Here is a 13,728-nt window from a genome sequence, read left to right on the forward strand (position 1 = left end):
TTCCACCTTTATCTCTTGGTTGGGCCGTCGTAATATATTTAATTCCCTTGTGATTCCTAAAATCACATACTTACTTCAAGCCCTACCAATTAAGCCCCTCAAGCAAATTCTTCAATCAGATCCGTAAAATAAGCTCCAAATACATATGGGGAGACATACAGTTGTGTTCAAAATTATTCAACCCCCACTGAAATTGAGTGTTTTGGCCAGTTTGACATTGATTTTGATCATTTCAGTCATGTTGTTTACAATTAAATCAAAGAGGCACTTGTAAGTCAGACAAATATAACATAACATTTATAATGAAATAACCACAAATGTCTTTTCTGTGCTCACATCATTATCAGTTTTATTCAACCCCCAAGTGACATTCAATCTTAGTACTTAGTACAACATCCTTTTCCAGTTATAACCGCTTTTAAACGTGAAGCATAGCTTGACACAAGTGTCTTGCAGCGATCTACGCGTATATTCTTCATGGGCAAAAGCCTCCAGTTCAGTCACATTCTTGGGCTTGCGCGCTGCAACTGCTTTCTTTAAGTCCCACCAGAGGTTCTCAATCGGATTTAAGTCTGGTGACTGCGATGGCCACTTCAAAATGTTCCAGCCTTTAATCTGCAACCATGCTCTAATGGACTTGGAGGTATGCTTGGGATCATTGTCCTGTTGAAAGGTCCAACGTCTCCCAAGCCTCAGGTTTGTGACAGACTGCATCACATTTTCATCCAATATCTCCTGGTACTGAAGAGAATTCATGGTACCTTGCACACGCTGAAGCTTCCCTGTACCTGTAGAAGCAAAACAGCCCCAAAGCATGATTGACCCCCCGCCATGCTTCACAGTAGGCAAGGTGTTCTTTTCTTCATAGGTCTTGTTCTTCCTCCTCCAAACATAGCGTTGATCCATGGGCTCAAACAGTTCTAATTTTGTTTCATCAGTCCACAGAACACTATCCCAAAACTTTTGTGGTTCGTCCACATGACTTTTCGCATACTGCAGTCGACTCTTCTTATTCTTTGGAGACAGCAAGGGGGTGCGCTTGAGAGTTCTGGCATGGAGGCCTTCATTACGCAGTGTGCGCCTTATTGTCTGAGCTGAAACTTCAGTACCCTCATCTGACAAATCTTTTTTCAGTTCCTCAGCAGTCACACGGGGACTTTTCTCCACTTTGCGCTTCAGGTAGCGCACAGCAGTCGAAGTCAGCATCTTCTTTCTGCCACGACCAGGTAGTGTTTCAACAGTGCCCTTTGCCTTGAATTTGCGAATGATGCTTCCTATGGTGTCTCTTGGTATGTTTAACATCTTTGCAATCTTCTTATAGCCATTGCCCTTCCTGTGAAGAGAAATCACCTCTTCTCTTGTCTTCCTGGACCATTCTCTTGACTTCACCATGTTTGTAAACACACCAGTAAATGTCTAGAAGGAGCTGAGTATCACAGTCCTTTTAAATCTGCCTAATTGGTGCTTATTATGCTTGATTGCTGCTCCTTGACATCCACAGGTGTTTTCAATACCTGATCGAAAACACTTGAATGAACCTCTGTTCTTAAGAGTGGTAGTCTTTAAGGGGTTGAATAATTGTGTCAATGAAGAAATCACAAACAAACATTTAATACTGTATTACAAAAACAATTGATGTCATTTTAGTTGCATTTGGTTCTTTAAAAAGTCCTTGTAAGATTTCATTCTGAACACAATTACAAATGTACACTAAATTCCCTAAAACTCTTTACAGCATTGGGGGTTGAATAATTTTGAACACAACTGTAAAACCTAGGATATCACATAAGATCCTACAGCTGCCATTTGCCCGTGGAGGAATTGGTTTCCCGTCTATACAGAGATTCTATAATGCTGTACATCTACAAAGGATTGTAGACTGATTAAGAAGACCCCCCCCCCCCACAAACTTTGGATTCCTCTGGAAGAATATATCACTAATCTCTCGCTGAGATACCTAATTCTCTCAGATCCCGTAATCCAGTAACCCAGAACTTCAATTATAGCCCATTGATAAATGCAACACTTAAGATATGGAAAGAAAAAGAGATTAGAACCCACTGCTCAAAATTTCCATCACCCCTCTTATGTGTAAGAGACTGTCTTGACCCCACAGATACAGGCTATGATTCCTTACCGATGAAACTCAAGAATAACAAAAATTGATTTACTGGACCGAGATGGGACCTTTCCTGACCTTGGGATACTTAGAACCAAACTTCAAATACCCCAACTAAACATACTACAATATGAATACCTCAAATTTGCACTCAAGAGAGGCATGTTACAAAGTAGGCACATACAAAATCTTTCCTGGTTTGAGAAAATGATATCCCAGACAAACACCCCAACCAAACTTCTCTCTAAAATAAATTGCAACCTACATGAAGCAGAACTTCTATCTTCCCTATACTTTATCAGGGAATGGGAAAGAGATCTGGACAGGACATTCATCGACGCAGATCTTAAGGTCATGTTGATAGCGACAAAAATCACATCCAGATGTGTTACAGTACAAGAGAATTCCTATAAAATACTCACAAGGTGGTACCTGACCCCAGATAAATTAAAGAAAATGTACAGTACAACTTCAGACTTATGTTGGAGATGCCAGACCCAGGTAGGGAAATCTCTCCACATCTGGTGGAATTGCCCCAACTTAAGACATTTCTGGAAAGAGATCTTCAAACATATTAAAATCACACTTAAACTCACAGATAAGCAGCTCCCCAGCCAACCAGAGACTACCCTCCTGTCTCTCTTACCACCTGAGTGCCCAACAAATACGAAAAAATTTGTCAGAATCCTGCTTGCTTCTTCCCGCCTCCTCATAGCTTACAATTGGAAATCTGAGACGGCTCCCACAATCACACAATGGATAACCAAAGTAGATGATGTAGCCAGACTTGAGGAGCTTTCCACTGGAAACTCAAAAGTCATTACATATCTGAGAATATATAGTCCTCATGGACTAACTACAAGCCGAAAATATGAGGACAGAGAAAGGAAGTTGGAGATAGGGTTCTTGGAACTAATACAGGATAACTGTCACGGTGGGGAGGTATAATTAGAGCTGTTACTAAGCCCGAAAACTGGGATAGGGAGCAGGTCACCTCCTACAGCCGCCCTAATCCTGACCCTGATCTCCTGACCGTATGAGCGCCCCCTAAAGGTGGGAGGGCTCATACACTTGAACCTACTGACCCTAACGGTCCCTTGCATAGAGGTCAGGGATAGGAGACAACCGGTTCCTCAAGGAAACAGACAAACCGGAGTCTCCAGCGGCCTAGTAACAGAAGGGAAAAGATAGAATCAGCAGCAACTGAACGGCAGGTAAACACCTGGAGAAACAACAGCACACCAGAACATCAAACACTTACCTGCCTCAGCAAAGATGGAAAAACACCAAAACAACCTGGACCCCCATGTGGACACCGATGCAAGGTGGCTCCAGGCAAGGCTACAAATATCTTTTAGGTTCACCCCTCCGGGAAACCAATGGGACCCCCTTTCGGAGGTAACAACAGACAGGGGAAAATATCAATCATCCATGCAGATCACAACACCAAACCGACCTGACATGGAACACCAGACATGACATAAACCACACCAAACAACATAACAGGTGAGGAGGGGAAAGGAGACAAAGGGAAACAAATGATGTCCAACTAGGATGCCCTCACACAGGAAAGATGACACATCCAGAAAGGAGCAGAGCTCCAACACATATACAGGCAAACAACCATCTGACCTTCAGGCTCACAGCACAGTATAAGAAGAGCCAGAGGCCACACCCAGCTCCACCAAGCACACATCTTAACCCCGAACACACCAGGATGGGAAGGGACACACAACTTAAAGGGGAAGTGTCAAGACATGCAAAACAACATGTTGCCTCCAGCAACAAGCATGCACGGCAAAAGTGTCATAGTCCACTACACCAGACCATGACACAGCCGTGACTCTCCCTCCCCTCAAAGCCCTCCCGAAAAAATAACGGGGAATAAAAAAAAAATGCAGATTCTGTGTCAGCACGTCCCTCAAAACTGCCACCAGCATGCCAGGACCACCAACTAGGACCCCGGCAGCCAGCCAACAAGCAGTAAGGAGAAACCATACTGAACACCGCGTCCATCTCAGACACAGTTCACACTCTGGGCAGGTATCAGCAAGCATGCCCAACCAGCACATAGCCAGTACACCAAAGGAATGCTGCCAGCAACCAGCCCAAGAGCAAGGAACAACTGAGAACGGAACGAGGGGACACACCAACACAAGCAACGGTTCAACAACAATGGCAACACCTGTTACCAAGAACCCCGCCGTTAACAGTAACTCCCCTTTCACCCTCCCTCCGGAGGATAAGCATGTGCGCCAGAAAATAGCAGGCGACACATGCTAAGCCCTCTTTCGAAGGCACCAAGCGTAGAGGCTCAGTTGGACATACTGTCACGGTGGGGAGTGGGGGAAACCCCCAACGTATAATTAGAGCTGTTACTAAGCCCGAAAAACAGGGATAGGGAGCAGGTCACCTCCTACAGCCGCCCTGATCTCCTGACCGTATGAGCGCCCCCTAAAGGTGGGAGGGCTCATACATTCGAACCTGGATCCTACTGACCCTAACGGTCCCTTGCATAGAGGTCAGGGATAAGAGACAACCGGTTCCTCAAGGAAACAGACAAACCGGAGTCTCCAGCGGCCTAGTAACAGAAGGGAAAAAAATAGAATCAGCAGCAACTGAACGGCAGGTAAGCACCTGGAGAAACAACAGCACACCAGAACATCAAACACTTACCTGCCGCAGCAAAGATGGAAAAACACCAAAACAACCTGGACCCCCATGCGGACACCGATGCAAGGTGGCTCCAGGCAAGGCTGCAAATATCTTTTAGGTTCACCCCCCCGGGAAACCAATGGGACCCTCTTTCGGAGGTAACAACAGACAGGGGGAAATATCAATCATCCATGCAGATCACAACACCAAACCAACCTGACATGGAACACCAGACATGACATAAACAACTAAACCCCAACATAAACCATAGCAAACAACATAACAGGTGAGGAGGGGAAGGGAGACAAACGATGTCCAACTAGGATGCCCTCACACAGGTAAGATGACACATCCAGAAAGGAGCAGTGCTCCTACACATATACAGGCAAACAACCACCTGACCTTCAGGCTCACAACACTGTATAAGAAGAGCCAGAGGACACACCCAGCTCCACCAAGCACACATCTTAACCCCGAACACACCAGGATGGGAAGGGACACACAACTTAAAAGGGAAGTGTCAAAACATGCAAAACAACATGTTGCCACCAGCAACAAGCATGCACGGCAAAAGTGTCATGGTCCACTACACCAGACCATGACACAGCCGTGACAATAACGCTCTACGATTATCATCCCATCCAGGAAAAGTAGCGTTCTGATACCAAGAGCCTCATTTACCTTTTAAGCATTGGACCTTTAGGACTGGCGTGTCGACGAATCTGCCTTCCTCTCGTACATCAAGAGAACTATACACAATAGGACTTCACCACCACCCCCTGCCACCATCTTACCCCCCACTCCTTGTTTCTCTAATGTTAGATGTTTAATTCTTTGCATATGTAACTATTGCATTGACACTCACTGTCCAATATTATAAGTCTGCTTGTCTTCCAATATATGTCAGGATGGATCTCCTCTAGATATGACTTGTTTCCTCACCCGACTGAAGCCGTCTCAACCCACCTTAGACAGCACTAAGATAGGAAGACTGTATTGAAACAATTCTTAATGTGGAGCATTGTTTACTGCTTACGTAATATATGTTATATTATTTTGAAAATTAATAAAAAGTATAAAAAAATAAAATGCTCATTAATAATACAGGAAATATAATTTGCTTTCTAAATACTTCCATTTTTTATTTTATTTTTTGAACTGTTACAGGGGCGTGCATGGATCTCATTGTGTCCCATAGCAAAACTTAGTATGTGATCCCCTCCCCAAGTGAGATTTCCCATGAATTTATAATTTTTAAGTAGAAAAAATTGAATACAATTTTTTTTTCTCCCTGCCTCACCCACTTTACTTGGAACATATACGGTACTTTATAAAGTCCATTCTGAGCACTGTATTTCAACAGACAGCTACCATTGAAGTTAATGGAACCTGCTAGGGAAAAAAAAAAGTTACTTTCTGGTGCTCAACACTTCCTAGACTATGAAGGTTTAAAAGGACTTGCAAGCAATTCATTTTATCATTTCACTGCACTGTGATATTTAATTTAGCCAGACTATGATTGAGGAAATTGAGGAACTCTTGCAATTTGCAGAAACGGCAGCGGTGTCTGCTAGAGCTGCGACATGAGCCTGATATTAGAATATCACATTACCATTTACAGTCTGCCCCAAGATCTCTGCTCTCTGAATGTTGCAAATGTGAAAGAAACTCAGTTTAATTGAGATGGTTCTCGTTCATACGCACATTCATAACCTGAATCTGCGTGTATCAGATATCTGCCATCCAGTACGAGGGGCAGTCCTCATCATGGGTCAGATTGTGCATTTATTATTAGCCAGATCTGCCCTCACGGCAGGACTTTGATGGGCCATTTTCAAGGATATAAATATGAGTTGGAAACTCATTAGTGGGATACAGTGTTCAGCACAAGGCTGTGGCCAAGTCGGTCTGGTCCCTATGATGCTCAGAGAGAAAAACAACTAGGTGGCACAATTTAAAGGGATTATCCCATGACTAATGTAAAAAATGAAAATCCAAAATCATACAGTACATGACTCTTTCTAACAAAGCTAGAACCAGCCCTGCACCTCACATGGATCCAGAGATCTCCCCATTCATGACTCTGCTAGATTTATATCAAGCTGACAGCTAGGGAGACGTGTCCTTTCTTCGGCACCTTGTAGCGGTTGAAGAATTGAACTGAACCTGTGCGACCACCTCAATGAGCAGGACAGAGAAATTACATAGCAGGTGGCGCTATACAAATGGATTTCAGTGAGTACTTCAGTGGCAATACAACATTTCCACATGCAATTACAAAAGTATTCAGATCCAGGTGCTGATTTAAAAAACGTAGGATATTTTTCGTGAGACAACCCCTTTAACTAAATCATCCCCTTAGTCTCAGTCTCATAACTTTGTTTAGTGTCTTGGCAGGAGTAGGACGTAGAGTAGTAGCAGTGCTGGGTATGTTGTTACAGGTACAGTCTGGAATTCCAGGATTCTGCAACTATGATATAGCAGAGCTGGGTATGCGGTACAGAGGATAATGCAGCAAAGTCGTCAGGGTCAAAATTGGTAAGAAAAGCAAAGGCAAAATCAAATTCTAAATCAATTTCAAGTGAATGTGAGAGCTGAGCTGCAGTAACCCATGTAAGGGATCGCTGTACTTGGGGGGTCATTCTCACAAGAATAGTCGTCCACCGCAGCTTTCGAGGCTAAACATTGCATTTATTGGGACATTTTTTATACACGGAACAGTCCAGTTAATAATCACTGGGATGGTGAGGTTCCCACATACATCAAAACAAATACCTGCCCGGCTGGGCTCTCACTACACCTGTTAACGTGGCCCTGACTCAGCTACAGAACCCTGTTCACACACGGAACCCATATGCGGCTTTTTCTCAGCCCGTAGTTCCCCAGCCTCTGCGGCTGTAATCAGTCCCGTACCTGTATGGGGAAGTGTGGCCCAACAGTCCTCCCGACTCCGGCCTTGTGACCCTTGAATCCCAGGGTCTCTCAGCCTGGCGAGCTGAGACCACGCAAAGAGCCTCTGCTCTGGGTCTCTGTATCTCACAGCGTATCTCTCCCCAGACTGACCTACTCTGAGGCGCTTTATGCCAGCCTGATTACAGCAGGCCTCACCTGCGATCACCTCAGGTAGAAAGAAAAACCCGTACTGGAAGAGTGTGGACTGGCAACTCCCTCTACCAAGCCTAGCCACCAGTCCAAATAAAATCCAGTCCAGAAAATATATACAAAAATGTCTCAGCAAACTATGCTTTGCTGAGTCTACTGCCGCTCTCTGGATTTTATCTGTCTCACCCATATGAGGTACCTGAGGTGGGACCACACCTTCCAGCACTGTTCACATTACCACACCCGGCACAGCCACTGCACTGTGAACGGCGCTGTAATTCTGCCTCCATTCACAATACTAGCTGCGGCGCCAGAGTCTGCAGGGAATAGCAGGTTGTCGGGGGTGCTGGGTGGGTGTCATCAGTAGGTCATTAAATTCAGGAGACCAGAAAACCCCTTTAAGCTAGCAACATCCAACTCATACACACTGACCTAAAGCAACAAGGTACACTGGGGTAGGCTCTAGCAGATCTGGCTGGCCTACAAATATTGTCTCATATCATGCATTTGCAGATGTATAACGGTACAAACATGTACAGGGTGAACAGTCTTTCCTGCTGCACTGCCGTTTCCTTTAACCCTGTTTTGTGATGACAACTGTACATTGCTCATTGATTTAGTACGAGCTTGACCCTGCACAGATTCAGTCACGTTGTTGAGGCTTTCAGACATGACGTTCTTCTCATTATTCCGAATCTCAGCAGGTTGTGTGGACAGCTTGAGCGTCCAGCATGTGATGGACAGGTTCGATAGACCCTTAGGAATGAACCTGGCAATGCACAGATGGTCATAGTCTTTCTTATTGATGTTCTTGCCTCTGCAAAAATGACTCTCAAACGTCCTCATCACACTGACTCTGTCCAGAGGCGGCAGCTGCTCCCGCAAAGCGTTCTATCAAACCGCGCGGTCTGCGTGCGGTCACCTGCTCCTGATACTTTGCTCTGTCTCGAGTGATGTGAATGACAAGTAAAACCCCGTATTGCACCTCCGCCCTCTATCCCATCATGTCTGCAGCACTAGCCGCTCAGATGTGAAGAAGCGATCAATGCCTTTCCCTTTTTAGATTGAGGTCAATGCTTGAACAGTTTGCAAATAAAATATGCATTAAACTGTGTAAGCCGAAAGGTGAAAGACAGAGACTTCAAAGGCTCCTGAGGAAATAGGGCGTCACTTTCTATACTTTTATCCTAGACAATACATTTCTTCTAATTGACATTTAGAATTGTTACATTGTTTTGTTTTTATAAAAAATTGTAATTAAAGGAATTGTGCAGATTGTCACTTTCGTCTTAAAGCGGTATGTTTTTAGCAGTAGAAGGTTATTAAAAGTTATGCAGTGTTCCGGTATGTTTTCTGTATGAATGCTTCATGTTTTTCAACATATCTGCTTACTGTCATTGTCTAGAAGACTCTAGAAGGGTCTGTTCACAGCTGTTGAAGCTGTGTTCTGCCAGGTCTTGCTGCAGTGCAAGCCCCCCTGGAGAGGAAGAGCAGGGAGTGGTGAGTAATACCAGTAAGGCTACTTTCACACTAGCGTTTTAGTTTTCCGGTATTGAGCCCCCATGACGGATCTCAGTGCGCTTCAGTTTTATCCCCATTCATTGTCAATGGGGACAAAACTGAACTGAACAGAATGGAGTGCTCCAAAATGCATTTCGTTCCGTTTAGTTGCGTTCCTATACCGGAGAGCAAACCGCAACATGTTGTAGTTTGCTTTCCGTCCTGGGATGCGGAGCAAGATAGATCCGGCATGACCCCCAATGCAAGTCAATGGAGACAGATCCGTTTTCTCTGCCACAATAGAAAACAGATCCGTCCTCCACTGACTTTCAGTCGAGTTCATGATGGATCCGTCTTGGCTATGTTAAAGATAATACAAACGGATCCATTCATAACGGATGCTGATGGTTGTATTATCAGTAACAGAAGCGTTTTTGCTGAACCCTGCCGGATCCAGCATAAACACTAGTGTGAAAGTAGCCTTATACTCACCGCTGCCTGGACCTTGAAAATAAATCCATTAGTCCTCCTCCGGGGCCCCTTCCTGAGTTTGGGCCCCGTAGCAGCCGCTTCCCCTGCTTCCATGCTATATACGCACCTGTGAACTGCTTAGGGGGTTGTCTGTGATCTGCAGTGCTGATCTGTGCCTACCCCTGACCATTAAGACTCAAACATGCTTCTTTGTGTCTTGATGATACAGTAAAGACATGGCTGTCAAAAGACAGCTGCATATTACTATTGCAGAGAACTAATGCAAGAGATGTACACCACTTTTTGGCGTACTTTTACGGCCGAATCTGCAACTTTTGCCACTTTTCTGAGGTGGTGTAGGAAGAGGACCGGCCAGCTGGCTCGTCTCATTTATCATTTTCTATGCCTCTTTTTGGCAGCAAGGGAGCTGGCGTAGAGTTAAGCAAGTCGCACGGACAGCGCCTAAGTAATGTAGTGGCCAGCGCCTCTACGTTACTTAGGCGCATCAAGCGCCAGCACAGGGTTATTAAGACCGGCGTCTAAAACGCTGGTCTTAATAAATGAGCCCACAATTGTTTATGTCCAGCCACCTCGCCTTTTCTTCTCTGGAGTACCAAACGCCAAAGATCTCCATTCTCCTGATGGGTGGGAGTCCCAGAAATGGAATCCCCACCAACCAACATTTATGGTATAGACGCAAACAAGTCCAATTCATTTTTATTTGCCTCCTCTTGATGTTTTCCATTTTTTCTTCTTCTAGACCAGGTCCTAACTCCCCAATTTCATGGGTCCAGGCGTGTGTACAGATTCTAGACCCTGAATCAAAATGGAGAAAGAAGATCCTCCTTGGCTTGCACTTCTATGGGATGGACTATTCTGCTCTTGGCGCATCTGGTGAACCAATTCTGGGGAGCCGGTAAGAATGCCTTTTTGTTTAAAAATGTAAAATTTGTGATTGGAGCAAAAACGCTGCTATTAATGTTAGATTTCTGGTTTCCTGCACGGAATGAGAGGCGGCGATGCTGCCTGGATTTGCTATCTCTGAGAGGTTATGCAAACTGATCCATTCCGTTTTCTCTAATGGAAAGACTCGGATGTCGTTCCTAGAATTGTTTTACTTGCTGGTATCTCAGAAGAAATCAGCATAGCTCCAAGCACAAAGCAGATTTGGGCAGATCAGCTTCTCCTTTATCTGCTTGAAAAATGGCTCTTCCAGAATGACTTTGCAATGGAAAGATTCCTCTCCTACTTTGTATATTTTAGATGCCAGGGAGTACAGCGGACCTTACTGCTTGTCAATGAATTGTAGCATAATGTAAAAATCCACCATACATATTCTATACACAAATGGTAACGGCTCCCTCAGTGCTCGCTATAAACTTGTCATAAATATAACAACCACCTTGAAAAGTCATTTTTGAAGCAACACTGGAGATGATGTATACAAAATAACAGTATGCATTATGTCCAGATGCTCGTGGAAGCCATTTATTGGACTTTTCAGGGAATTAAACATTGATGGCCTACTTTGAGGATAGGTCATCAATATCTGATCGGTGAGGGTTCAACTCCCGACACACCTGTCACTTGTTTGAAGGAGCCTGGCAAGCGCTACGGCCTCTTCATAGTATTCAAAGCATAGCGCCATACTTTATGCAGGGGCTGTGCTTGGTATTGCAGCTCAGTCCCTTGAATGGGACTGAGCCGCTCAAAGGCCATGTGACCAATGAATGTGACTTCACAGACCGCGAAGGAGGAGGAGCTGGTGCAGAGGGTGGGACTACTAGCGGCCCCGATGAGATGTTGTATCACTGTGTACTCCCTCAGGACGCTGCAGTAGAAAATGTAGTTTGAAGAACGAGATCAGAAGGGAACGTATAGCAGTCTCTTTTAATTAAGTATAAACTATAACTTATGGTACATCCAATAGCAGCAGATTCAAGGTGCCGTTTCTGGCATCAGTGGTATGAAGGCAGGGTGGATGGCTGTAGATGATCACTTGTAGGTATAGTGTACACTGTCAGTTTCAGACTTGAACTTCACCTGGCCTAGTGGTAGTTTGGGTGATGGGTGTTTGAGCCATAGTCCCTCACCTTACAGCAGTGTCTGTAATGCAGTTTTCATCTGTTTACTCTGATATCTTGTGTCTCAAGTACTTTTCTTGATGCTCACTTATGTAGGTGTTTCTGAAGATTCTTTGCCAGGAGCAGGAGCTCTGCAGTATGCTTCCTCTCCCTTCTCTGTCCTGGCAGGAAACGGGTCCCTCCTACCAAGAGGCGAGGAACAGGTTGGCTAGCCCTGTTCCTTCCAACCATACCTCATGAAATATACATAATATTGTAATACATAAACAATTTGCAGATACCCCCAGGTCTGTTGTACTGCACATATCTTTTACTTTTTATCTACATATTGTTAATTTTTTTCATGTCATAAGTTGACTGCACCATTCTAAACAAGTGTAATGCAGTGTGCTCAGATCCAGGGTCAGTAGCAGTAGATTGATTACATCTTGTATTGTAGTCCAGAGCTGCATTCACAATTCTGCTGGTTGTCAATGGAAACGGTCATCAAGCCTTTTCTCAGACAAGTCCATAACATCTTAGGTTAGCTAATCACATGGCGGATTATTGCTCACAAAGAAGACACTTCCCATAATTCATAGCCCCAGAGAGCACTCAGTTTAGGGATTTGCAAGTGAAGACAAAGTAGAATTATCTATTATCCTTTTTTTTTTTTTAGACTATCATTGTTTCATGAAAAGGTATACTGAAGATTTCAACTCTGACTTCTGCAGAATTGTGATTACAGCTCTGGACTATGTTACATAATGTAACCATTCAGAATGTATTTGCAAAATTACTCGATATACTGTTTGTCCTGTATCGGCAAGCCGTATGTTTCACCTTCAGTGAATAGGCTGAAAGGGATGTCTGAGAAAGGCTTAGCCGTTCCTTCTTGGAAGGTTGTAATGCAGTAGTTATGACTGCAGCTGACCCACTGCTTCCCTGTATCACAGATTGTATATGTTGGCCTGAGGCTGCTAACAAGCCTCTAGTTAGGACAGGTTTTCCCTGAACATCTGCCTCCATGATATCACTGTATTTAGCCTACCCAGATGACACTGATTTTGCACCAATACAGTCAGAGACTGTTTCCAGCTTTCCTCTAAAAGTGAATTCCTGCAGCTTCTCATTTGAGATGAGACCTACAATACCAAGGACACAGCTAAACATTGCCACCAGGGCAGTTGCCATATTTCATGATTGTCTACTTCTATGGGACATTAGGCTTTGAACACCTTCAAAGGGCAATTTTTTATGATTGCATTTTACTCATTTTGGGCTAAAAATGTTTTTTTTTTAATTGACCTTTACTAAAACTTTTCTGCAGTTTTTGTCATAAAGGTTAAGGGCCAGATTTATCATTAGCTCAAGTCAGAATAATAGAGTGAAAAAGTCACAACTTTTTGCACAATCGCTAAAACTGCGCAAAACTTTGCGACTTTTTTCTGCTCTGCACTATGCTCGCCAGTTTTCTGAAAGTGGGCGTGTTTTCTTATGTAAATGAATCTCTAGACAGATTTACTATTGCGACTATTTAAAAAATATTTCACTCCAGTGAGGACCATGCTTATCTTATGAGACTTTTTAATAGAACATGCGACTTTTTCGTAAAGACGTGCGACTTTTGTAAAGCTGCTTACTGACGGATAAACTGCTACCGTCAAACCACATTTATTACAGTCTTAAAGGGCCGAACATAAATCTGACTTGGCTAAAACAGACTTTAGCCATATGTGAAAGTGGAGTGAGCTGTAGAGTCATGATAAATCTGGCCCTAAATCTTTCCCTAGCTGTGAGCATCTTACATTCGCTTTC

The 13,728-nt window shown here is 44.0% G+C and overlaps 1 protein-coding gene across 1 annotated transcript in view; it reads left to right on the forward strand.

Annotated features, from left to right (window-relative positions):
- The window catches only part of CHID1 (chitinase domain containing 1), a 504,441-nt gene that overhangs the window by 224,000 nt on the left and 266,713 nt on the right, over positions 1 to 13,728 (forward strand). Inside the window, exon 10 of the mRNA XM_040410433.1 lies at positions 10,608 to 10,763. Within this exon, the coding sequence (XP_040266367.1) occupies positions 10,608 to 10,763 (156 nt within the window). The remainder of the gene's footprint in view (positions 1 to 10,607; positions 10,764 to 13,728) is intronic.

Source organism: Bufo bufo, chromosome 10 (genome assembly GCF_905171765.1).
Source record: "Bufo bufo chromosome 10, aBufBuf1.1, whole genome shotgun sequence".
Lineage (NCBI taxonomy): Eukaryota > Metazoa > Chordata > Amphibia > Anura > Bufonidae > Bufo > Bufo bufo.